This window comes from Microcaecilia unicolor, chromosome 10 (assembly GCF_901765095.1).
Source record: "Microcaecilia unicolor chromosome 10, aMicUni1.1, whole genome shotgun sequence".
In the NCBI taxonomy this organism is placed as follows: Eukaryota; Metazoa; Chordata; class Amphibia; order Gymnophiona; family Siphonopidae; genus Microcaecilia; species Microcaecilia unicolor.
The window spans coordinates 48,610,952-48,638,328 of record NC_044040.1 but is presented as its reverse complement, the minus strand read 5'-3'; the positions used below and the strand labels follow the sequence as shown (position 1 = coordinate 48,638,328).

At 42.6% G+C, this 27,377-nt stretch overlaps 1 protein-coding gene across 1 annotated transcript in view; it reads right to left on the bottom strand.

Moving 5' to 3' along the window:
- Positions 1-27,377, bottom strand: part of MOV10L1 (Mov10 like RISC complex RNA helicase 1) — a 229,722-nt gene that overhangs the window by 103,824 nt on the left and 98,521 nt on the right. The window contains exons 11-13 of the mRNA XM_030216802.1: positions 19,178-19,248; positions 7,367-7,458; positions 3,461-3,519 (exon numbers count right to left, since the gene is read on the bottom strand). Of these exons, the coding sequence (XP_030072662.1) occupies positions 3,461-3,519; positions 7,367-7,458; positions 19,178-19,248 (222 nt within the window). The remainder of the gene's footprint in view (positions 1-3,460; positions 3,520-7,366; positions 7,459-19,177; positions 19,249-27,377) is intronic.

Below are 27,377 nucleotides of genomic sequence, written 5' to 3'. Positions count from 1 at the left end.
CTTTGGGGGGAGACAGTTGTTTCCCATAGTCTGCCGTCTGTGAAGCAGAACAAGGGGGATCCAGGTTTGTGCTTCTGTCTCCCTGAGGTGGCTGCTGAAGGTGCAAGCAGGGAAAGAGGGAGAGAAGCAGTGCTGCAGCACCGGTTTGTGCAGCCTGAGGGCCCAAGTGCCACTTTCGGGTGAGTGAAGGTGCAGCAACGGTCTGAGGACTGTCAGCCATGCCCCCCTCAACCCTGTGACAGTTGCTGCCCACTGGACGCGAGAATACTGCTTCCGGGAGGATTGGAGTGGTAGGTTGCAGGCTGATTTGTCAAAAATCACTTCCTCCAGTGGTACTGGGCCCCTGGGGGAAGGGAATTTGCACTGCTGCTGAAGTCGCTGGAGTAGGGGCAGTCTTGCAGCTCCACGTGGCTGTTCAGTCCAGGCTGACTAGTGGTATAGCTGTTGGAGGCTATGGTAGTTGCTGTGCTTGAGCTGTCTATTTTTTTTTCTGTATAGGAATAGGTATAAATTGAAGAGAGTGGTGAAACTGTGCAAGAGTGGAAGAAGAAACAAACTGAAGTGAATAGGAGGAGCTGCAGCTAGCGCGAAAATCCTCACTCATACCCAGTAAGCCAAAAAGCTTACTCAGATAGAGATGAGCACCAACACACAGGATGCAAGTATGCCTTACCTTCTCTGGAGGTAAGCAGAGGTGTTCCTCTTTGCTTGTTTATGTAATATATTGTCATCTGTCTGTTGCATCAACATGATTTTGCTGGCCAACTGATCTCTGAAAGCCTTTAGAATGTTCCTGTGTGGGAGTCTAAAGGAGGTTATCATTCCCTCTCAATAACACTACACTGGCAGAACAAACTTAAAATGCACAGTCCCCATCCTGGAGGGGTGGAGCCAGGAGGGCATGATCCAGGGAGCATACAACCTCAGGGCACACCTAGACTGGAAAGGCAGCAAAGCCCCACTGTATAGGTCTCCATGTATGTGTGAACTACAATTACAATAGTCAGGTAGGCAAAGTTCAACTTGGAACCTTACAGAACTATTTTTGGCCCGGCCAGAAGCTGGCCAGCAAAGTTATCGTAAAGATTATACGGGTAACCCTGGGGAACAAGGCCAAAGTCAAGTGGAGTGTGCTGTCTGGTGGAGAGACAACTGTGAACACCATAGCCCTGCAGGAGCAAGCCACAAGAGGAGGTTCCTATACCTAAGGACTAGTTTATGTCTGTGTTCTCCCATGCCTGTGAGCACAACAAGGCCCCTTCACCTGGCAACTTAAAAAAGTTATTTTTGCGTTCACCTTTAACCCGCTCTGTAGCTCCATTTATTAGTGCTCTGGGCCTGCCCTTGTTCATGTTACCACAGTTCCATACTGCTCTCGGTTCCATGAAATTTTTCTGTAAATTTTTGCCTGATGAGTTCACCCTTAGTGTGGAACCCATCTACATGTGCTTCCCAGCTCACTTTGAACGGATCTGTGTAAGCTTTTTATTTATTTAATTACTATGGAAATTTGAAAGGGAATACCTTTTGCCAGATGGACTAAGATCAAAAGGGGCTTTGTGACAGATATAATGTCCTGCAGTCTGTATATGGCCTGAACCCACTGCACACATAAAGGTCCATTGAGCTTATTTTCTTTTGAGATGTGCCAGGAGTGCACTGTCGAGGCCATGTGGTTCAACATTTTCCATATGCTTCAAGTACAATTTGATATAATGCCCAGAATTAAAGTTATTTAAGTTCCTCAACAAAAAAGTGCAGTTATTTACCTGTAGCAGGTGTTCTCCGAGGACAGCAGGCATATATTCTCACACGTGGGACTCACTAGATGCCTGATAATTGAAATAGAGAGTAAGCCTGGTGGGAAAAAAAGGGCCAGACAGCGGAGTTGATGTTCAACTAGTAACTGCTTGTCCAAATCGGCTATCCCGCCTGGAATGATGCTCCAGACAGCAGTAAGCAGTAAAGGTGTGGACAGAAGACCATGTTTACGGCTTACAAATTTCTTCACTGGAGGTTGACGAAAATGGGCTAATGAAGCTGCCATGGCTCTCACGTTGTGAGTGGTGACAGCCATGAAGGGTCATTTGAGCCTGAGCATACATGTAGGAGATAGTCAGCCAGCCAGCCTCCAAGTGAAGACAGTATGTTTGGTGATGAGAATCCCCAATCTGTTAGAGTCGAAGGATTGAAAAAGCTGGGAGGAATTCCTATGAGGTTTAGTACACTCCAGGTAATACACTAAAGCACATGGAGTCTAATGTAGCGCTGCTTCTCCAGGATGAGTGTATGGCTTAGGAAAGAAAACAGCAAGTACTATGGACTGATTGAGATGGTACTTTGGAAGGAATTTAGGGTGGGTTCGCAGAACAACCTGGTGTAAGGGGGGTCTGCTACAAGTGCTTGAAGTTTGCTTACTCTTCTGACAGATTAAGTGCTATTCAGAATAGTACTTTCCAAGTAGCAAACTTTAAAGAACAGATACGGATTGGCTCAAATGGAGGTTTCATGAGAGCTGTAAGGATGACATTAAGATCCCATGTCACTGGTGGTGGCTTTATTGGGGGCTTGGTATGAAACAAACTATACAGGGATGCACATTATTATGAATTCTTGAGTGAAAAGCGCTAACAGCACTCAAGTGCACTCCGAGGTAGCTTTGAAGCCAGAATTAGAAAGTTGGAGAAGGTACTCCATGAGAAGAGGAAGAGAGCATGTAGTAGGATCGCGTGCTGGGCAGCATTAAAAACTGGACTCGCCAGAATTTTTGAACAGCAAGATTGAATCCTTTGTTGTCAGGATTAGTGATTGAAGAAAAGAGGAGAAACTGAGCTGCCTACCATTGAGAGAGAAGACTGAAAGGACCATTGTGGTGAGAAAAGGACGTTGATATACTGTCTGTGGTACAGTCAAAGCAGTTCACATATTATATGCAGGTACTTTTTAAGTCCCTAGTGGGCCCACAATCTTAAGGGTTTTTTAAAAAACTTTTTTTTTAATCTGGGACAATGGAGAGATAAGTGAGAGCTACAGTGGGAACTGAACCCAGTTCCTCTAATTTTTAAGCCACTGCATTAACCATTAAGTTACTCCTCCATTATTCATTGCCCCTGGAACTCAGTTATCCCTAAACAGTGGCATTTATTGGTCAGCTTAGAACATTTTCTGGGTTCCAGAAGGAACAACAATCCATGCCCTCCTGGCTGAGTATTGGTTTCATGGGATAGAGGAAAGGGTACAAAAATGGAGAATCTCGCCTTAACAGTCACTGTAGTAGCTGGTTGAGCCACTTGGCCCTTATCTGCTGTCATGTTTCTATGGTTTCAATTTTTCAGGAAGACCCAGAAAAAAAAAAAGACTGGGTGCAACAGAGAAAACAGAAAAACCTTACACACACACACACACACACACTTCAAAGACACTCTTTCACAAAAACGAAATGGATAATAAAGATGGTTACCTGCTTGCCCAAGATGAACTCCTTGTTCCAAAGCAAACTGACATCTCCTGGACGTAGTCCTGAGATAAGATGACACAAAGCTAAAAATAAGAACTCCTGGAGGTTTACATCTTTCTGATGAAGTCAAGAATTTATTTTCACTCAGGCTCATTTTTGAATCATAGCATAATTTTTTTTGTTACATTTGTACCCCGCGCTTTCCCACTCATGGCAGGCTCAATGCGGCTTACATGGGGCAATGGAGGGTTAAGTGACTTGCCCAGAGTCACAAGAAGCTGCCTGTGCCTGAAGTGGGAATCGAACTCAGTTCCTCAGTTCCCCAGGACCAAAGTCCACCATCCTAACCACTAGGCCACTCCTCTCTCCAAAAAAACTTGCCCTCTTGATTCATGAGATAAATCTCAACCCATGTCTATGCTCCCATAAAGATATTTCCTAGTTTTAGAAAATTGTTGGCAAGGATTTTTTTTTTTAACTAAGGCAAAAGGCACTACAATTAGTACTGAGTGGATTTAATACAACATTTAAAACACTAGGTCCCTGATGGCGAACCTATGACACGCGTGTCAGCACTGACATGCGTAGCCATTTTTGATGACACGCGGCGCCGCCGCAGTGTGGTCCGCCCTCCCTCCTCGCTCCCGGAAACTAACCTTAAAGCCTCCTTTCACATCGCAGCAAGCAGCAGCAGGGCAGGCCACTCCTTCCTTCCGTGTCCCGCCCTCGCCTGACGTAACGTCCGCGAGGGCAGAGCACAGAAGGAAGGAGGAGAGGTCTGCCCTGCTGCTGCTTGCTGCGACATGAAAGGAGGCTTTAAGGTTAGTTCTGGGCTCGGTAGCAGGTGGAGGGGGGGGGGGCCCAGCGACCTCGGGTGGGCAGCGATCTCGGGTAGGGGGGGCCCGGGGGCGGTCCTAGTAGATTTTTCTCGAAGTGACACACCACCCGAGTTATGCTCGGTTTTTTCGCGAATTTTGACACACCAAGCTCAAAAGGTTGCCCATCACTGCACTAGGTGGCATCAAAACACCCTCAAGCTGTGGAATCAAAACTCCCTCAAGCTATTTCAGCTGTCCAGGTCAGCCAGTTCCTTTGATAATGAGCCTAGCAATGCAGACAGATGTTATCCTCCCTAAATGATTCTTGCACCTAGTAAGCACTTCTGTTGATTCCCAGAGAATCTCTGGACTTTGTGCTTCCCCCCCCCCCCCCCCAAGGTATTCTATATTCACTCAGTTGTCTGACCTGGTTCAGGCACCTTTTCTCCCCATTTATAGCCAATTTCTTTGATGAAGGGATCAGATTCAAGATTCTGTTGTAGTTACAGAACTTTGAAGGGATTTTGCCCCAGAAGATATTCAGCAAGTGTCTGAAGTTATACAAGCATTAAATAATTCAAGTAATTCCTTAATCCAATGGTTCCCATACTTTTTCAGCTCACAGCACCCTTCGTGTCCGACCAATTTTTCGCAGGACCCCCCCCCCCCCTTCTACAGGTCTCCATCCTTTTCTCTGCACAAATATAACAGTGCTAGGGGGTCCTTATAACCAGCCCCTCCAAATGATACACTGATTACAATTTATGACAAAGTACTACTCTACCTTTGAAAAGTTATTCCATTATTATACTTCCTCTTTGTACATCTGTATGCTGCACAAGCCAGTATATTTAAAAATAAGTGAGTTTAAACAAAAAATGCTTCCAACAATAAAGAATGACAACTTGGATGCAGCAGCTCATTGGTTTGCTTGCTTTGTTTTGAATGGGAAGGGAAACAGACTGACATATTGGCTTCTTTTTTACTTCATCCAGTCTCCTGTTTTCATCCAACCTCCTTGGCAGTCGCTGTTCTGTCCTCTGACAGCCTTGCACTAGTTTATAATGTGACCCTAAAATGTGTTTAATGCTTTTACTGTTATTCTCACTTCTATGGACTTTCACTGCAAAGACACGTGAGCAATGCATTGTGTGTAATGTAGTTCACAGGCGATGCAGCTATTGGTTGTGCTGCTGCCTAGACTTCCTCTCTTTCTCAGCCAAGCTTGGCTCCTGATATCGTTTCCTGGTCATTCATACTATCTCTGTCCTGAGAGGTCAGCCAGGTACGACCTTTCCCTCCATATGAAGGCTGCCCTCTAGGACCACCCCTTCATAACCAATGGCAGGCTCTGTCCCCATTGGTCTTTACCTCCTCCTCCCTGGGCCTGAGTGAGCCTTCTTGACCCCCCTGTCCCTCTCGCCATGAGGCATTCTCCATCTTGCTTCGGACAGCACTTGTCCTGCTTCACTCCTTGGAACAAACTTGGTTTTTTACCTTGAAAATATCTTCCTAATGAGATATCGCACACTCCAGTCACCCAGCTCTAAGCCACTTCTATCTGTTCAACTATTTCTCACCTCTGCAATAAAGTTGCTTCTCTTCAGATTTCTACCTCCAACCACTGCTACAGCTCTCAGAATTACGGAGTCTCTGTGCCCTGGGGCAACACTTCTGAACATCTGACTGTGAGTAAATTATCTGTATTTATGCAATAAAGGAAACGTCAGAAAAATAATAGAGACTTCAGGTGAGCGCTGGTGTGCAAAGGTTATGCTCCAAGATATTGAGACTTTAAAGTTAACAAGTCTTAAGAGTCTTGACAGTCGCCTCTGCGAGTCCCAAAGGCCATCTGCTCTGTGTCCCCAATGGCCAAAAGAAAACTAAAGAAATAAGGGAATTGTTTTTTGAAAACAAGAATAGAACAAGAAGAGCGGGTTGAGCGAAAAAAAACAAACACCGAAGGCACTGCAAAAACGCTCTAACTGGGCGTGTGAGGAGTCACTTCAGAAAGCAGTTGCTCCTCACATGGAAAAATGGAAATTGAACCTGTGCATTCACATGACGGGTGGGAAGGCACTAGAACATGCTCGATGGAGCGGTTCATGCTTCTCAAAGCTCTACTGTGGTAATTCTGCCGGGCCAGGTGACACGGGAACGGCGCCTACCCATCTATGAGAATAAGGAAGCCTGCTTGTCCTTGGAGAAAAATATTTCCTCCTATTTGTTTTAAAAGTATTTCCATGTAACTTTGAGTGTCCCCTAGTTATTAGTATGTTTCCTTTGTAGAGTTTTTGGATAAACGTGTCATACGGACTAGAGAGGATCTTAGCTCCAACATCGGGATATCATGGTTTTTTAAAAACTTTCCGATCAGGCAATTTACCCTAATACTGCCAAATAAAGCCTCTATAACGTCAACCTTTGCAATTTGAGACATTATCACCATAATAAGTCAGTCTCTCTCATGTATAAATCTAGGCCAGTTTTATGAATAAAAATGGCCAAATATGTTGTGACATGTATATAAGTCTAGGCTGGGTCTCGCACTGCTCTCCCCAGGAATCAGTATTTCTCAGCACCCACACACACACGTTTTTCTTAAAAAACAAAAACAAAACAAAAAAACCCTCACCAATCAGAAAGTACTATGGCACTGATGAGAATGACAAGTGAATGTACAGTGGATCCAAAAATAACCTCTCACAATGAGTGTCTTCCTGAACAAGGTCTTTATTCAAATCTGCACAACTGACCCGACACGTGACGTGTTTCGGCCGTAAGGCCTGCGTCAGGGGTCTATTTGCATGAGGAGGACTTTTTGAACTTAGTTCCCAGAGGCAGTGCAGAATTTCTAGTCCTGCAATTTGGATACAGAAAGTGAAAGTGCCTTGGTGCTTTGTAGCTTTTACTATATGAGACGTGGGGACCCCTGACGCAGGTGCTAGTCACTGAAACACGGCCCGTGTCGGGTCTTTTTGTCAAGGCTCATTCATTAAAGAACTGTGTTCCATTTTTAAAGGCCCGTGGTGCTGTTTTTTTTTTTGTTTAATCAAATATATATCAGCATAACCTCCTCCAAACAGCTCACCTGCAGACTGTGAACTCAACATCCATAGGCTCAGAGTTATAGGACTGCGAGAGCTCCGTATTCACTCTCAGCATGAGCTCCTCATCATGGATCTGTGGAAAAGGGTATAAATTTTAGATATAGAAAGTTTTTAAAGATAAAGAAACAAGGGTTCCCTAAAACCAATCAATGTGACAATCATGAAAACCCCACTACAACTGCCCACTATAACTGTGAATGACTGACAATTTTGTAGGACAGCAGAGGTCAGGCAAGGGTAGGAGTTGGCTTCAGAGATACGAACAGGAGAGACCTAGGACCATCAGATCCTGAGTCTCAGGGGTCTAGCCCTTTAATCAGTTAGTCTTTTTGCCAATATAGCAGCTTCTGATACCTTCCCTCTCTCTGTGTTGAATTAGAATAGTGGTATCTACTGATACCAGGTTGGGAGTATTCTGACCCATTGCATGGGAGAAGATTTTTCTGTTTGTGAATAACAGATTATATTGTCTGTATATAGGTATTAAGCTGTGAATACTGAACTTCTAGAGTTTGTAGCCCTTAGGTGATGGGCCCTTTCTGAGCACCTGTACTCTGCACCCAATACCTCATGGGGCTCTTCTGGATTGCTTGGCCAGCCCTACGCATGCTGGGAAGAGCACATTCACCCCTCTCCAACTGTCTCTTCTGAAGTAAAAAAAGAAAAAATTGGCAATTTGCTAGAGACAGCTGTGCCTAGTTCAGACAGCCAGTGTGTGAGAGACTTCCAACTCTCTATGCAGAGGCAGAAAATTGCTTTTTGTTTTACTCTCAGAACGTTACTGCATTAAAGGAAGAATTTGGATTAAGAATCGGAGTCCTAAGGACTTCCAATGAAGTCAGCTCGGAGCATGGCTATGTGAAACTGGAGCTCTAGGCTAAACTCTGCAAATACCCTCCCCCCCCCCAAAAAAAAATAGTAAACAACCTTCTGTAGAGCAAACCGCAGCACCATGGTCTGTGCAGGGAGCTCTTCTAGTGAATATAACATTGAGACAAAATGTAGATGAAGTATGGGCAGCTTCTAAATTGGAAGAGAAGGCAGGCCTGCAGTGCACACATGGAAAGGTCACCGCAGGGCTGGCTGATTATGGGGACAGCACATTTGAGGACAAGGCTGGGCTGCATGGTTCCCAGTGGGTGCACTTAGATGAGGATATGACTACCTTAAAGGAGACCTCAGAGAGTGGGTGGCAAAGATTTAAAAAAAAAAATCAGTATGTGAAAGGTAGTATTACAGAGGTGGTCAAAGAAATCAGGCGGGATATTGTAGATTTAGCTGGCAGTACAGAGGAAGTTGAAAACAGTGGCTGAACAAGGACCAACTGCAGATATCCATGCGCCTACAAACAAGTTGCAACATACCCAACTGGATCTCTTAACTTGAGTGGAAGACCTAGAGAGTAGATCTCGCGGAAATGTCTGGATCAGGGGGATCCCAGACACTGAAAAACTGCATGAAGCATTAACAGTGGTGCGAGATTTATTTCTACTGGTGATGAGTTGGATGATGGTGGATCAGAGACTAAGAGTGGACAGAACCCATAAAGCCTTGGGTACTAAAAAGAGGAATTACCCTAAAGACTGTGTCTGTTTGTGTTACTATACAGGTAAGGATAAGCTGTTGTAAAAGGCAAAAGAAGAAGAAATTATTTGGAAAAGCCGTAAGAAAGATCTTCCAGGACTTATCGGCAATAACTGCAGCGGAGAAAGGAGTTTAAATCAGTACTAGCCACTCTGAGACAAGACAATATACGTTATAGTTTACTATTCCCTTCCAGCTTATTGATTACTATTGGCTGGAACCAAAGTGACTACACAAGAGTCTTGGCAGTTATTGCAAAGGGAAGGTCTGGGGGGGAGGTCAGATTGAAAGACTTGAGCAACAGCAACAGAGAAGCTAGCAGAGGAAAGGTCTGGGGGGGAGGTCAGATCGAAAGACTTGAGCAACAGCAACAGAGAAGCTACCAGAGGGAAGGTCTGGGGGGGAGGTCAGATCGAAAGACTTGAGCAACAGCAACAGAGAAGCTACCAAAGTTCCCGTGGAGGGTGAAAAAGTCAGGAAACAAACATGCCATGGCATGCCTGCAGCACAGTGATCAATCGACTGTGGCAGCGGAAGCATCAGGAAGAGAAAGATGGACTGAGATGAGGGAATAATGTGGACTGAACTTTGAAGAAATGTCTAAGTTGAAGAACGGCACTTGAGTGTGGATGAGAAATTGCTGAGAGACGGAGAAAATATTAAGGTAACTGAGGGGAGAAAAATGGATATTTGCAAATGGGGGAGTCACAACAAGGAGGAGGCATATGGGGTATCAAGAAGGAGCAGGGGGTAGGGAGGTGAAAAAGAGACTCTGCTGATATGCTTATTTCTGGGAGGATATGTGGGGACAAGCAGAGTTGTATATGAGGCAGTTTGGGCAGGGTCCAGCTGGAATAGGGATAAGGAAGTGATTGAGGGATTACAGCAGAATAAAGTCCAAGCTAAGGCATTATAAGCATTAAACCTGATGACCTCAAATGTGAAAGGGCTGAACTCCGGAAGAGGCAGTTATTGAAAGAACATGGTAAGTTTTATACAACAAATAGACCTTTTGAAAATGCATGAGAAATTGTTACTTGACAAGAACTATCCAATCATACATTTGGCATCTAATAGGCATGAGGAAAAAAAGGGATTGGGACTAATGTCATCTAAGTTGATTAAAGTGAACATGTGTATGGAATACAAAGGTAGACGGGGAGATGGATTATCTGGGTGGGGGATATTAAGTGTCAGAGTAAAGTTAGGGGATATTTATGCGCCAAATGTGCAACAAAAGGAACTTTTTGACCGACTACTGGGAACAGATTTTAGAGGTCAAAGAGGGGCAGAGAGTGTGAGTGCATGTGTGTGTGTGTGTGTGGTGGGTTACTTTAACTTAACAATGGAGGCAGGTTGGGATAATTCAGGGGGTGGAGACTGTATGAAGAGGCGACTGCATAAGTTAGCAGATTGAATATTGTGACTATATGGAGAATACAGCATGAGGAGGGGTGATAGTTTCAGCTAAAGCACTAAAAGAGCTTAGAAGCCCATATACTTTACTCACCATGCTCTTGGGTGAAAGTTCAGGACAAACTATTACAGGGGAAAAATAAGCTTACCAGCCATTGTGACATAAATCCACTTTTCAACCAGGGAGGAATAGTTAAATGATCAGAAGTTCAAGAAATGTATTGCTTTGGGCAATTCATAGAAAGGGGTCAACTATTTGAGTTTGGACCTTTGGTAAAGAATTTAAGTATGGTAATGGAGATGAGTGAAGTAAAAACATCCTTTGAACAACTGGGATTGCCTGTAAACAGGTGGAGCGTTTCACATACCTATAAATTGTTGAATGAAAATCTACCGCCCCCCTGATAAATCCTTCTCTTCCTTCCTTACCGACTTCGATGCCTGGCTCTCTGTCTTTCTCGAACCCTCATCTCCTTCTCTCATTCTCAGAGACTTCAATATACATGTTGATGACCCATCCGACCCTCACGCTTCTAAGTTCCTCACCCTAACTTCCTCCTTCAACCTCCAGCTGTGCTCTACCACCCCTACTCACCGTGACGGCCATTGTCTTGACCTCGTCCTTTCCTCATCCGGCTCACCCTCCAACTTCCAAGCTTCAGTTCTTCCTCTCTCCGATCACCACCTGATCACATTCACACTTCTTCACCCCCCCTCTGCCCCGCCCAACCTTAACCACCACCTCCAGGAATCTCCAGGCCATTGACCCCCTCACCTTATCCGCTAGTATCTCTAATCTCCTCCCATCCATCATGTCCTCCGAGACTGTCGACAAAGCGGTCTCCGCTTACAATGCCGCTCTCTCCTCTGCTCTGGACACCCTCGCACCATCCATCTCCTGTCCCACAAAGCGTACCAATCCCCAACCCTGGCTGACCCCTTGCATCCGTTACCTTCGCTCCTGCGCACGATCTGCCGAACGCCTCTGGAGGAAATCTCGTACTCATTCAGACTTCCTTCACTATAAATTCATGCTATCCTCCTTCCACTCCTCCCTATTCCTTGCAAAACAGGACTACTACACCCAATTGACCAATTCTCTCAGCTCCAACCCTCGTCGTCTCTTCGCCACCCTTAACTCTCTTCTCAAGGTGCCCCCAGCTCCCACTCCCCCCTCACTCTCTCCTCAATCACTGGCTGATTACTTCCATGACAAAGTGCAAAAGATCAACCTTGAATTCACTACCAAGCCAACACCCCTCTTCACCCATTAACCCTCTCCCTCAACCAACCAACCCAGGCCTCCTTCTCCTCCTTTACTGAGATCACCGAGGATGAAACCTCCCGCCTTCTTTCCTCCTCAAAATGCACCACCTGTTCCTCTGATCCCATCCCCACTAACCTACTTAACACCATCGCCCATACTGTCAACCCCTCCATCTGTCGCATCCTTAACCTCTCTCTCTCCACTGCAACTGTCCCTGACACCTTCAAGCACGCCGTAATCTCACCTCTCCTCAAAAAACCATCACTCGACCCTACCTGCCCCTTCAACTATCGCCCCATCTCTCTCTTACCCTTCCTCTCCAAAATACTGGAGCGCGCCGTTCACAGCCGCTGTCTTGATTTTCTCTCCTCTCATGCCATCCTCGACCCACTCCAATCCGGTTTCCGCCCTCTCCACTCGACAAACAGCACTCTCTAAAGTCTGCAATGACCTACTCCTGGCCAAATCCAGAGGCCACTACTCCATCCTCATCCTCCTCAATCTTTCTGCCGCTTTTGACACTGTCAATCATGATTTACTTCTCGCCACACTGGCCTCTTTTGGGTTCCAGGGCTCTGTGCTCTCCTGGTTCTCCTCCTATCTTTCCCACCGCACATTCAGAGTGCACTCTCATGGATCTTCCTCCACTCCCATCCCACTATCTGTTGGAGTTCCCCAGGGATCCGTTCTTGGACCCCTTCTCTTCTCTATCTACACCTCTTCCCTAGGCTCACTGATCTCATCTCATGGCTTCCAGTATCATCTTTACGCTGATGACACCCAGCTCTATCTCTCCACACCAGACATCACCGCAGAGACCCAGGCCAAGGTATCGGCCTGCCTATCCGACATTGCTGCCTGGATGTCAAACCGCCACCTGAAGCTGAACATGTCCAAGACCGAGCTCCTCGTCTTTCCACCTAAGCCCACTTCTCCTCTTCCCCCACTCTCTATCTCAGTTGATGGCACCCTCATCCTCCCCGTCTCATCTGCCCGCAACCTCGGGGTCATCTTCGACTCCTCCCTCTCCTTCTCTGCGCATATCCAGCAGACTGCCAAAACCTGTCGCTTCTTCCTTTTCAACATCAACAAAATTCGCCCTTTCCTCTCTGAGCACACCACCCGAACTCTCGTCCACGCTCACCTCTCGTCTCGACTACTGCAACTTGCTCCTCACTGGCCTCCCACTCAGCCATCTATCCCCCCTTCAATCCATTCAGAACTCTGCCGCATGTCTCATATTCCGCCAGAACCGATATACTCATATCACCCCTCTCCTCAAGTCGCTTCACTGGCTTCTGATCAGATACCGCATCCAATTCAAGCTTCTCCTCCTTACTTACAAATGCACTCACTCTGCTGCCCCACTCTACCTCTCTACCCTCATCTCCCCCTACGTTCCTGCCCGTAACCTCCGCTCACATGACAAATCCCTCCTCTCAGTACCCTTCTCCACCATTGCCAACTCCAGGCTCCGCTCATTTTCCCTTGCTTCACCCTATGCCTGGAACAGTCTTCCTGAATCCCTACGCCAAGCCCCCTCCCTACCCATCTTCAAATCCTTGCTTAAAGCTCACCTCTTCAATGCTGCATTCGGAACCTAACCTTTCGAACATATAGGTTGCCCCAATCTGTCTGACCTATATGATTAACTGTACATTTGTCTTTTTAGATTGTAAGCTCTTCGAGCAGGGACCGTCCTTCCATGTTAAACTGTACAGCGCTGCGTAACCCTAGTAGCGCTTTAGAAATGTTAAGTAGTAGTAGTAGTAGTAAAATGGGAATGTGTGTTATGTAAAAGCATGGGAGATGGATATGGGAAGGGTATTAGTTCCAGGGGAATATGAAGTGATTTTTCAAAGAGTGTACAAAATTTCTTATGTCCCTCAGATAACTGAAAATGCTGTTAAAATGTTGGTAAGGTGATACAGGACGCTGAATATGTTGAGGATTTTCTACAAACAGGGTGCGAAGAGCTGGGTACCTACTGGCAGATGTGGTGGCGATGCCCTAAGATCCAAAACATGGATGATGTTTGGGAATATATTCAAAAGATGTTACGGGAATGTACACCTTTTGATATAGAACATAGTTTATTGAACGGGCCAGTACAGGGGATAGAGGGTCCTATGGCTAAGTTGATGGAGATTTCCTTTGCTGTGGCTTCAGCAGTGCTGGCATTAAGATGGCGAACAGCAGATATACCAATTCTCTCTGCAGTACAGGAAAATATTGGTTACTTTTGTAGAATATATTGCCTTTCTGCCAAGCAGACTGGCAAGTGAATGCAATATATACAAACGTGATGTTGATATCTGTAATGTACTGAGTAGAAAAATTTGGGATGTATGATATATGGTAGGGGAAGGGACAGTGTCAGTACAATGCAGAACTGTACACTATTAGAGACTATGTTCTGGACTAGGGAAAGGATGTACAGACTGGATAGGTAAGGACCAGAGGGAGGAGTTAAGGGGAGGAGTGGGAGGGCTGGAGGGATGTCTGGAGGGGAAGGATGGAGGACTTATCAGTACTGGTTTGTATGCATTACAGTGGGCACTGAAAAAAAACTCACTGCTTTACAAGTTGTATTAGTACATAAGTATTGCAATACTGGGACAAATCAAAGGGCCATCAAGCCCAGCATCCTGTTTCCAACAGTGGCCAATCCAGGTCACAAATACCTGGCAAGACCCCAAAAAAGTACAAAACATTTTATGATGATTATCCCACAAATAAGCACTGGATTTTCCCCAAGTCCATTTTAATAATGGTCTATGGTCTTTTCCTTTAGGAAGCCATCCAAACCTTTTTTTTAAACCCCACTAAGCTAACCGCCTTTACCACATTCTCTGGCAACAAATTCCAGGGTTTAATTACATGTTGAGTGAAGAAATATTTTCTCCAATTTGTTTTAAATTTACTACTTTGTAGCTTCATTGAATGTCCCCTAGTCCTAGTATTTTTGGAAAGAGTAAACAGACGCTTCACGTCTACCCTTTCCACGCCACTCATTTTATAGACCTCTATCATAACTCCCCTGAGCCGTCTTTTTTCCAAACTGAAGAGCCCTTTCCTCATAGGGAAGTCGTCCCATCCCCTTTATCATTTTCGTCGCCCTTCTCTGCACCTTTTCTTATTCCACTATATCTTTTTTGAGATGCAGTGACCAGAATTGAATACAGTATTCAAGGTACGGACGCACCATGGAATACAAAGGCACTATAACATCCTCATTTTTGTTTTCCATTCCTTTCCCAATAATACCCAACATTCTATTTGCTTTCTTAGCCACATCAGCACACTGATCAGAATGTTTCAACGTTATCATCGACGACACCTAGTTCCCTTTCTTGGTCCGTGACTCCTAACGTGGAACCTTGCATTACGTAGCTATAATTCGGGTTCTTCTTTCCCATATGCATCACTTTGCACTTGCTCACATTAAACATCATCTGCCGTTTAGATGCCCGGTCTCCCAAGGTCCTCTTGTAATTTTTCACAATCCTCTTTGCAATTTAACAACTTTGAATAACTTTGTGTCAGCAAATTTAATTACCTCACTAGTTACTACCATCTCTAGGTCATTTATAAATATGTTAAAAAGTAGTGGTCCCAGCACAGACCCTTGGGGAACCCCCACTATCTACTCTTCTCCATTGAGAATACTGACCATTTAACCCTACTCTCTGTTTTCTATCTTTTAACCAGTTTTTAATCCACAATAGATCACTACCTCCTATCCCATGACTCTCCAAATTCCTCTAGAATCTTTCATGAGGTACATTGTCAAACACCTTTTGAAAATCCAGATACACAATATCAACCAGCTCACCCCTTCAAAGAAATATAACAGACTGGTGAGGCACGATTTCCCTTCACTTTTAAATCCATGCTGGCTTTGTCTCATTAATCCATACTTTTGTATATGCTCTGTAATTTTGTTTTTTTAATAAATAATAGTCTCTACCATTTTGCCTGGCACTGACGTCAGGCTAACCGGTCTATAATTTCCTGGATCTCCTCTGGAACTTTTTTTTTTGAACCTTTTTTAAAAATCGGTGTTACATTGGCCACCCTCCAATCTTCCGGTACCATGCTCGATTTTAAAAGATAAAATACATATTACTAATAGTTCCGCAAGTTCATTTTTCAATTCTGTCAGTACTCTGGGATGGATACCATCCGGTCCAGGAGATTTGCAACTTTTCAATTTGTCAAATTGCCCCATTACAACCTCCAGATTTATAGAGATTTCATTCAGTTTCACCGACTTATCAGTTTTAAATACCATTTCTGCACCGGTATCTCTTCCAAATCTTCCTCGTTTGGTCTTCCGTCCTCCTTTTCTAATACGCGGAACATATTTGGCCTGGGCTTCCAGGATGGTATTTTTGAACAGCATCCATGCCTGATGTAAATGCTTGACCCTCGCAGTCGCTCCTCTAAGTTTTTTTTTCATCATTCTTCTCATTTTATCAGTCTCCATTTTGAAAGTTAAACACTAATGTACTGATTTCCTACATATACTTACTCCAAAGCTAATATCAAATCTGATCATATTATGATCACTGTTATCAAGTGGCCCCAGCACCATTACCTCCAACATCAGATCATGCGCTCCACTAAGGCCTAGGTCTAGAATTTTTCCTTCTCTTGTCGGCTCCTATACTAGCTGCGCCATAAAGCTTGTTGAAAAACTAAATAAATGAACAAACTGTGCCAACACATCACAGGACCCCAGTGTCACATGGGAAAACAAACATTCAGCATAAGGGGATCCTACACACGCTGTTCTTCAAATGTAGTGTATATTATTCAATACAAAAAATGTGAACAAGGATGGAGAGATGGCCAAATGCTTAAGACAAGATTGAATCTACAGACACCACATCAAAAACTATAATGCTAACCAGGGTAACACTTCTGTAGGACAGCATTTTGCCAAACCAGAGCACTTCACTAATTAATGAGTTTATGGTGAGAGTACTAAAAGAAAATTTCAGAACCATCCAGGAACGTAAAACGCTTGAAGTTGAAATGATGAAATAATTTAGCACCCACCTGATAGGGGTTAAGATCTGGGTTTCCTATCACATTATAAGTCATAACATTATACTGCTTTGTCACTGATCCATCCATCTCTGTTTCTCAACCCCCCTTTCTTCATCCACCTCTACCTTCTCCAGTAGACTGTCATTAAAATGCTTTTATGTTTCACAGATATATTCTTATATACATGTCTTCATTTACTCATTTCTGAATTTCTGATCCAAAGGGCTACCTTCAAACGCTCATCAAAAATGTATTACGTTACTCTAATAAAAAAAGGAATCATCTAATTTTCTTTTCTTTGTTTTATTTCTATTATTACCTAGATACAATAAAAAGAAAAAGAATCCGAGTCCTTTCTCTGTCAGAAAAAATACCCTGGGTTTAGCTGTCAGAATATACATGGCAAGTAACGCCTTGCAGAGGTCTGAATAGTGAAAAAGCACTTCCTCACTACTTTGAGGGAATTCTTCTTGAGAAAGCCTCCGTGATAAAGTTCAGACAGTTGCTCAGCGGTGTTAGAGTGGCTTCAGTGACAAGCTGGCATCTGCTCAGAAAAGCACAATCAGCCTGGTCATGCAAAAACAAGTTTTTTCAAACAAAACAAATAGATCACACTAGAGTCTGGACAGATTTTTTTTTTTAATCTTGGAAAAGACTCAGGTTATGTCAGTGTTGTAAGTAGCAAATCTACAGCTCCAGAGAAAGCACCAGTTAAATGTAAAATACACCAGAGAGAAAACAGATATGTAAAGATGGGCACCGCATTCAATACAAAACAGTCAGCAATGCCCACATAAAATGCTTTCTTTCCAGAGATAAAGTATGTCAAAACAGGATCAACAGGCCTGGAAGAGCATATGTTGAGATCAGATGCCCAAACTGAAAATTCTTAAAAAATGGCAAGTTAAAATATTGAGCAAACAAACAGTGATGCATGAGTTACATAAGTCCACTTAAATTGTTCAGAAATAAAGATGAATAACTTATCGAGCTAATAATATCTGACTACATTTAATCTAAATAGGAATACAGCAGGTTATTCGTTTATGTTTAGTCCTCCTCTGAGCACACATCTGAACTGTTTCCTAAAATTTGGAGAAGTGACCCATGATGGGTCCTGAGGCATGTATTTCAGGACCAGCCAAACCATCTGATCCCCCACCCTGCTGAAATTCTAAATCATACAGAAGTGCCATTTCTTAGTCACAACTGTGCAACTGCTGCATCAAAGACTACACGAGTGTGAGAAGTAATTGCCTCACAGACAAATTCAAGCCAATTTGTCCTTGAGTGGAGGAGTAGCCTAGTGGTTAGCGCAGTGGACTTTAATCCTGAGGAATTGAGTTCTATTCCCACTGCAGCTCCTTGCGACTCTGGGCAAGTCACTTAACCCTCCATTGCCCCTGGTGCGAAATAAGTACCTGAATATATGTAAACCGCTTTGAATGTAGTTGCAAAAACCCCAGAAAGGCAGTATATCAAGTTCCATTTCCCTTTCCCTCCCTATCATTTCTATAGCGCTATAGTGCTACTAGACGTACGCATGGTTGTAAGGAAGCTTAGTTTACATTTTTTTCTTACAATTTTTTTAAACCATATCGGAGGCCAGTTTCAGACTCCCTGTTGCCAACTGACCAGCCAAAGCTATGCACTGTTCCAGGACCACAGACCTCCATATATAGGTTATACAAACACCACTTTGTAAAGTCACTGTAACATAACTATCAATTTGTACAATGTGAAAGGTTGGCTGCAAAAATGCAAACGCACAAGTTACTGAAAAACATATGCTATCCAAGTAGAGAGAGAGGTGATGCTAGAAACAGGAAGAGGGATATTGACATACGAGAGAGATGCTGGACAGGGGAAGATAGGGACACAGAGATGGGAGATGTTGAATACGACAAGGGGGGGGTGAGGAGGATAGGGATGCAGATGGAAGAACGATAATGGATATAGAGAAGACATGTCAAATGGACAGGAGACAGAGCTGAGAGTTGAATGTTCTTCCACGCTATTATGGAATCATTTGTACTACACAGGCATTTATCATTTATTTATTTTTGTTACATTTGTACCCCGCGCTTTCCCACTCATGGCAGGTTCAATGCGGCTTACATGGGTCAATGGAGGGTTAAGTGACTTGCCCAGAGTCACAAGGAGCTGCCTGTGCCTGAAGTGGGAATCGAACTCAGTTCCTCAATTCCCCAGTACCAAAGTCCACCACCCTAACCACTAGGCCACTCCTTCACTCTGTTATGTTGTTCTACAGTGCTGTTGAATGTGTATATTGCCGATACTGTTTTTCCCATTTCCAAATTTACCTGATTGTATTTATGCTTATATTGGGTCATTTTCCTACTGTTATGTTAAACTGTACCTGCTGTATACCATCTTGGTGAATTTTTTCATAAAGGCTGTTAATAAATCACAATAAAATAAATTCTTCCAGAAAAATCCTTTAACTTGCCTCAGTGACATATGCAATATACTCAACAACTGGTCCTGAGTAGTCTTGATATCTCAAAATCACTTTGTCTCCTGGCAAAAAAGAAAAAAAAATAGAGCAAATTAAGTTTCAGATAAGGCAACGTTTGAGATTGTTATACTTTGCACTTATTTGTTGATAATGTGGTGCTGCTCATGACATTTCTCCAAGATTAAAGATAAACTTTCAGTATGAAACAACTTCAAGTTCTCTTGGCGAAACTTGCTTCATCCTCATAGGTCACAAACAAATCTGATTTCCAGGCTAATGAAAATGATTTGCATACAGTGAATATGATTTGCATATAATGGTGGAAGGATGCATGTAGGTCTCCCATGTTAATTCACTAGAAGCATCCTGAGAACCTGAGCAGTTTAGAGCCTTTGAGGTCAGTGGATACCATTTATAGAAGTAATCACCTCACTTCTACTTAACTCTGCCTTTGGTACTACAGCTCTTGTCAGGAACCTCCTGCCTATGCTGCTGCCAAATGTGATAGCAACAGCAATATTAGCGTCTCCTTCTCTCTACCTTCCACTCTTCTATCTCTTTCAACAGGAGAAACAGAGGATTATTTATATTTAGTACTTGCCTGATTCAAAAATAGTTCTAGAGCAGACACACCCACCCACCAAAAAGGAAAAAAAAAAACAATTAAAAAAACACAAAAAAAACCAACATATCAAACATTACACAACAGATATACTGAATAGGAGATAGTAGTTCTGACTTCATCCTAAATTAAAATCTTAGGATGAGCATACCTAACAATTTCAGAATATTAAACACTGAAGTAAAACCAAAGTGTCAGAAGATGAAGCCAATACATAATGGTATTCCTACATTTCTAAACATATGATGTGCTGGTCATCTTTACTTAAGCTTCTTCAAACATCAAGCTTATTTCTGGAATATTAGGCTTTCCCAAATTAATCTCAGTTTTTTGCAACTCAGTTCCAAGGACCTAATCTAATTTCTGATTTCTTAAACTTAATAGCTTTGCTACTAGTTTTGCCTTCTAAAACAGACAAGAACAGACAGATTTAGCCACGGCAAGACTTCGGAGCAGAAGGTCGCCTTAACCCTAGTCCCTGAAGAAAGATAAGTGAAGCCCGCGGCGTCGGGCGTGTTGAGGGGAAGGCGGAGGATTATAGGCGCTCTCCAGTTACGAGGCAGAACATGGAGACGTTCAGTGTTATAACAACGCAGTCATGAGAAGAAGCTTCAGATGCACGATTCAGATAAGTGATTATGTTTAAAATGGTAACTGCCTAATATTATTACATATACATTGAGACTAAAGCAATAACTATGAGGCAGTGTTTACGTATGTAGGACTGGTTGGGTACAAAAATTTCTTATTGAAAAAATATATATAAATAATTGCACCAGTCTGATAGCACTTTTATTGGGATAAGGTGTTTCTAGTAAAATAAAAAATTAGAGCAACCCGATGAATGAGGTGCTACACCACTAAACCACAGAAAAATAAACTGTGCGTCAATTTTAGTGCGAATATCTGAGGGTGCTCTTTAATCAAGAAGATCATGATTATGAAGAATAATATCAATAGCAGGCGAATAGTTTTCTGGTTTGATGAGACATTTTTTTTGAAGGCATGAAGAAAAGCTATGTCTTAGCCAATAATTTCCTTTCCTTTAGTCCTATCAGACCAGTCTAGACCAATGGGTTGTGTCCATCTACCAACAGACAGAGAATGAAAATAGTTTTCAAATGATTTGCCCCTTAAGGGTATAATACTGCACACAATGGCCAGTATTGTGAACAGCCAAACAATGGTGCTCAAAATTTGCCTGGTGGCCCATATTGAAACTTTGAGACCAAATGTCTCAATCAGGTCAGAACCTTACCAGCCACCACAGCATATACTCTATTGATAGACGCAGATATTTCACAGAGTCAGGAGACATGCAACATACAATGGGTTAGGAAACATAAAAGTAGAATCAGTAATATTTGAAAAATATAGTTTGTAACTAAAAGAAAATTAATCAACCAGTGAGGGGATTCTGGACTAGTATGAAAGGACTAAAGGAAAGAGTTATCAGGAAAGACATAAGTTCTCCTTCCATACTATCCTATCAGACCAGTCCAGACCAATGGGATGTCACAAAGCAGGGTCCCAAACAGAGCAGGACTAAAAGATTGAAACTCTCAAGAGAGAGACTAGAATAGCTTTAAGAGATCCTTCCCAGCAAAACACAGTAGAAAGAACCAAGACCAATCAGAATGACTCTGGAAAGACAAAGGCAAACATGGTTTAATGGGACAGGGTCAGAATGGGTTCAGCCAAGGATGAGACGATGGTGCAGGGAGGAGGGTTTTAGATTTGTTAGGAACTGGGCAACATTCCGGGGAAGGGGGAGCCTATTCCGAAAGGATGGGCTCCACTTTAACCAGGGTGGGACCAGGCTGCTAGCATCGGCATTTAAAAAGGAGATAGATCAGCTTTTAAACTAGAAATGGGGGGAAGGCCGACAGTCGCTCAAAAGCGCATGGTTGGGGATAAGGTATCTTTCAAAGATACCATCAAAACAGGGAAGGTACAGTATCCTGATAGTGAGGTTGCAAAAGAGACCATAGTAGATCAGGTGTCCCTAAATAAAAATAAAAATCAGACAAAAGATTTTGAATTAGTACTGTGTAAAGGGGAAAAGGATAATGATAGGAGTGTATTACCGTCCGCTTGGCCAGGACGAATAGATGGATGCAGAAATGTTAAAGGAAATTAGGAACGGAAACAAACTGGGCAACACAATAATAATGGGTGATTTCAATTACCAATACTTATAACAATGCAATTCTACTAAGATATAACCGAGTATTGGAGGTGTACAATCGCTAGTATATATGAAATGTGGAGAAAAAAAGACTTCAGAAACCCTGGAGAATACTCCTTATGTGGAAACCACCTTTCAATTTTCGAGTACTCCTGTTCTTCAATCACTAGTCTTCACAAAAAAAAAACTCCACTCTTCTTATTCATGTAATACATGCACATACACCTTCCACAACTCAATGGTGAAGGCTACTAATTATATACATTCGGTGAATCAAAAATTACTTAGCTTAAATATTCTTAAAGCTGTCAATCCAAAACTGTCTTCAGCAGCATACAGCGTTCACGAAGCCCAACAGGAGACCCTGTTTCGCCACAATTAGGCTGTTTCAAGGGCCAGAACTTTAATACAGACAGCTATCTTCCATCTTTCAGACTTCACCGCATTAAACTGCCTCTCATCTTATCTTAGTAGAATTGCATTGTTATAAGTATTGATGTTATTCTACTATCCCTTTGGGAATAATCAGTGATTTCAATTACCCCCATATTGACTGGGTAAATGTAACATCGGGACACGCTAGGGAGGTAAAATTCCTTGATGAAATCAAGGACAGCTTTTTGGAGCAGCTGGTACAGGAACCGAGAGAAGGAAAATTTCTAGACCTAGTTCTTAGTGGAGCGCATGATCTGGTGCGGGAGGTAATGGTGCTGGGGCCACTTGATAACAGTGATCATAATATGATCGGATTTGATATTAGCTTTGAAGTAAGTATACATAGGAAATCAAATACGTTAGCGTTTAACTTTTAAAAAGGAGACTATGATAAAATGAGAAGATCGGTGAAAAGAAAACTTAGAGGAGCGACTGCGAGGGTCAAAAATTTACATCAGGCATGGATGCTGTTCAAAAACACCATCCTGGAAGCCCAGGCAAAATATATTCCGCGTATTAAAAAAGGAGGATGGAAGACCAAACGACAGCCGACGTGGTTAAATAGTGAGGTGAAGGAAGCTATTAGAACTAAAAGAAAATCCTTCATAAAATGGAAGAAGGAACAGACTGAAAATAAGAAACGGCATAAGGAATGTCAAGTCAAATGCAAAGCGCTGATAAGGAAAGCTAAGAGGGACTTCGAAATAAAGATTGCGTTGGAGGCAAAAACACATAGTAAATAATTTTTTAGGTATATTAAAAGCAGGAAGCCAGCAAAAGAATCAGTTGGACCGCTAGATGACCGAGGAGTAAAAGGGGCGATCAGGGAAGACAAAGCCATAGCGTAGCGGAGAGATTAAATGAATTCTTTGCTTCGGTCTTCACCGAGGAAGATTTGGGTGGGATACCGGTGCCGGAAATGGTATTCAAAGCTGACAAGTGGAGAAACTTAATGAATTCTCTGTAAACCTGGAGGATGTAATGGGGCAGTTCTACAAACTGAAGAGTAGCAAATCTCCTGGACCGGATGGTATTCATCCCAGAGTACTGATAGAACTGAAAAATGAGCTTCCGGAGCTATTGTTAAAAATATGTAATTTATCCTTAAAATCGAGCATGGTACCGGAAGATTGGAGGGTGGCTAATGTAACGCCGATTTTTTAAAAAGGTGGAGATCCAGGAAATTATAGACCGGTAAGTCTGACGTTAGTGCCGGGCAAAATGGTACAGACTATTATTAAGAACAAAATTACAGATCATATTCAAAAGCATGGATTAATGAGACAAAGTCAACATTGATTTAGTGAAGGGAAATCTTGCCTCACCAATCTACTACATTTCTTTGAAGTGGTGAACAAACATGCGGATAAAGGGGAGCCGGTTGATATTGTGTATCTGGATTTTCAGATGGCGTTTGACAAAGTACCTCATGAAAGACTCCAGAGGAAATTGGAGAGTCATGGGATAGGAGGTAGTGTTCTATTAAAAACTGGTTAAAAGATAGAAAACAGAGAGTAGGGTTAAATGGTCAGTATTCTCAATGGAGAAGGGTAGTTAGTGGGGTTTCCCAGGGCACTGTGCTGGGACCACTGTTTTTTTTTTTTTATTTGCTTTTAAAATTTAGATACATATATTACATAAATGTAAGATATAGAAACAAAATTAAATCACAATTCTAACATAGGAAAAATAACCCATTTTTTAGACCACTATATATGAGCAAGATACAAGGAATAATATACTACAAAAAGGAAAAAAAAGAACAAATATTAAGCAGGGACATGCGGATATCAGGGGACCACTGCTTTTTAACATATTTATAAATGACCTAGAGATGGGAGTAACTAGTGAGGTAATTAAATTTGCTGATGACACAAAGTTATTCAAAGTCATTAAATCGCGGGAGGATTGTAAAAAATTACAAGAGGACCTTACGAGACTGGGCGTCTAAATGGCAGATGTTTAATATGAGCAAGGGCAAAGTGATGCATGTGGGAAAGAAGAACCCGAATTATAGCTACGTCATGCAAGGTTCCACATTAGGAGTCATGGACCAAGAAAGGGATCTAGGTGACGTCGTTGATGATACATCAAAACCTTCTGCTCAGTGTGCTGCTGCGGCTAAGAAAGCAAATAGAATGTTAGGTATTATTACGAAAGGAATGGAAAACACAAATGAGGATGTTATAATGCCTTTGTATCGCTCCATGGTGCGACCACACCTCCAATATTGTGTTCAATTCTGGTCGCCGCATCTAAAAAAAAGATATAATGGAATTAGAAAAGGTGCAGAGAAGGGCGACAAAAATGATAAAGGGGATGGGACGACTTCCCTATGAGGAAAGGCTAAAGCAGCTAGGGCTCTTCAGCTTGGAGAAAAGGCGGCTGAGGGGAGATATGATAGAGGTCTATAAAATAATGAGTGGAATTGAACGGGTAGATGTGAAGCGTCTGTTCACGCTTTCCAAAAATACTAGAACTAGGGGGCATGCAATGAAGCTACAATGTAGTAAATTTAAAATGAATCGGAGAAACTTTTTCTTCACTCAACGTGTAATTAAACTCTGGAATTTGTTGCCAGAGAATGTGGTAAGGGCAGTTAGCTTAGCGGAGTTTAAAAAAGATTTGGACGGCTTCCTAAAGGAAAGTCCATAGAGCGTTATTAAATGGACTTGGAGAAAATCCAATATTTCTGGGATAAGCAGCATAAAATGTTTTGTACATTTTTGGGATCTTGCCGGGTATTTGTGACCTGGATTGGTCACTGTTGGAAACAGGATGCTGGGCTCGATGGACCTTTGGTCTTTCCCAGTATGGCAATACTTATGTACTTAAGTCTTGCTTCACCAATTTGCTTCATTTCTTTGAAGGCGTGAATAAACATGTGGATAAAGGTGAGCTGCTTGACATAGTGTATCTAGATTTGCAGAAAGCTTCTGACAAAATTCCTCATGAGACACTCCTGAGAAAATTAAAATGTCAAAGGATAGGAAGCAATGTCCTTCTGTGGATTAGGAATTGGTTATTGGACACAAAACCAAGGGTAGCGTTAAATGGCCAACTTTCTCAATGGAGGAGGATGAATAGTGGAGTGCCACAAGGATCTGTACTACAACAGGCGCTATTTAATATATTTATAAATGATCTGGAAATCAGAAGGATGAGTGAAGTGATTAAATTTTCAGATGACACAAAACTATTCAAAGTTGTCAAAACACATGTAGATTGTGAAAAATTGCAGGAAGACCTTAGGAAATTGGAAGACTGGGTATACAAATGGAAGATTAAATTTAATGTGGACAAATGCAAAGTGATACACACTGGGAAGAATAATCCGAATCATAGTTAACCTGGCCACCTTAGGAGTCAGCACTCAAGCTTGTAGTCCTTAATGATGAGTGTACCTTGGTTTATTTTATTGTACTGGGACGAAAGGATTAGGCATTGTGTTTTGTCTTGATTAAGCTTGAACAGAAACACCTTTGCCCAGGAATCCATGATGGAAAAACTGGCGTCTATTTGTTCGGAGATTTCGGCTAGAGTTGACTTGAATGGGATATAGATGGTCACGTCGTCCGCATAAATGAATGGGTTAAGGCCAAGCTTAGATAATGCTTTAGCTAGTGGAATCAGCATAACATTGAAAAGGGTTGGAGAAAGGGGTGAGCCTTGAGGTACCCCACAAGTGGCTTTCCAAGGTGTAGAAAGGTTGGAACGAGCTTTGACTTGGTAGGTACGGGAGGCTAGGAAACCCTTGATCCAGGTTAGCACGTTCCCGCTTATACTGAATGTGTCCAGCAGGCAGAGTAAAAGCTCATGACCCACCATGTCAAACGCGCTGGACATGTCGAATTGGAGTTGTAAGATCTTGCTCCCAGTGGATATTTCTCTTTTAAAATTAGACAGAAGGGTAACTGTTTCGGTACTAAACTGCAGAAGGAACCCAGATTGTGAGCAATGTAGTATGTCGAAATTCTTCATATAATCATTTAGCTGGGTATTGACCAAACTTTCCATTGTTTTAACAAGTAATGGGATAGATGCCACTGGTCGATAATTTGAAAGGACATCAACTTTGATTTTTGGGTTCTTGGGAATTGGTGTGAGAAGAATGCTTCCATGCTCATAAGGAAAAAGACCCTTGTTGAGCATGAAGTTTAAGTAGGAGGTGAAATCTATGATGAAGCATTCAGGAGCAGATTTTAACAGATGACTAGGGCATATATCAAGGCCACAATGTTTCTTAGAGAACTTGGATAGCGCTCTTGCTACATTATCAGCTGTCAAAATACTGAAGGTGGTCCAACTACGGTCTTGCTGGACATTGGCCTGGAGGTGAGCCCAGTGTTTTGAGAAAATCCTCGACAACAGCAGTACTGCTAAAGAGTGGTTTTCTTAACAATTGAATTTTTTCATTGAAATATGTAGCAAGTTTAGCAGCAGAGGGACAATCTGATTGTGCGGACACAGTTCTGCTTGTATCAAGGAAGGAATTCAAGAGTCGTTGAAGCTTTTTAGCGTCCTTGCCGACTGACAATTGTTTGATAGCGTATTTGTATTTCCGTCGACTTGATTTCCACATGTTTAGGTACAATCAGACCTCAATTTACGCCACACTCTTTCAAGTTTTCTAGTTTGTGTCTTTAGTGTTTTTAACTCCTTAGTATACCAAGGTGTGGATTTGCGATTGTAGGTTTTACGTTGCAAGGGCGCTATGTCATCTAGGACACACCTGCATCTTTCCTCCCAGGCAGTTAGATAATGGATAGAAGCTGATTGCGCTGACCAGTTATCATTGTATAATGACTGCCAAAATAACTGAGGATCGACCATTCCTCTTGAATAATAGGCAGTGGGAGCGCTTGGCTGAGAAATGCCCAATTTTAACCAGTGCAAGGTGAATTGTAGTTTGAGATGGTCGGACCAAGGAATCGCAATCCACCTGA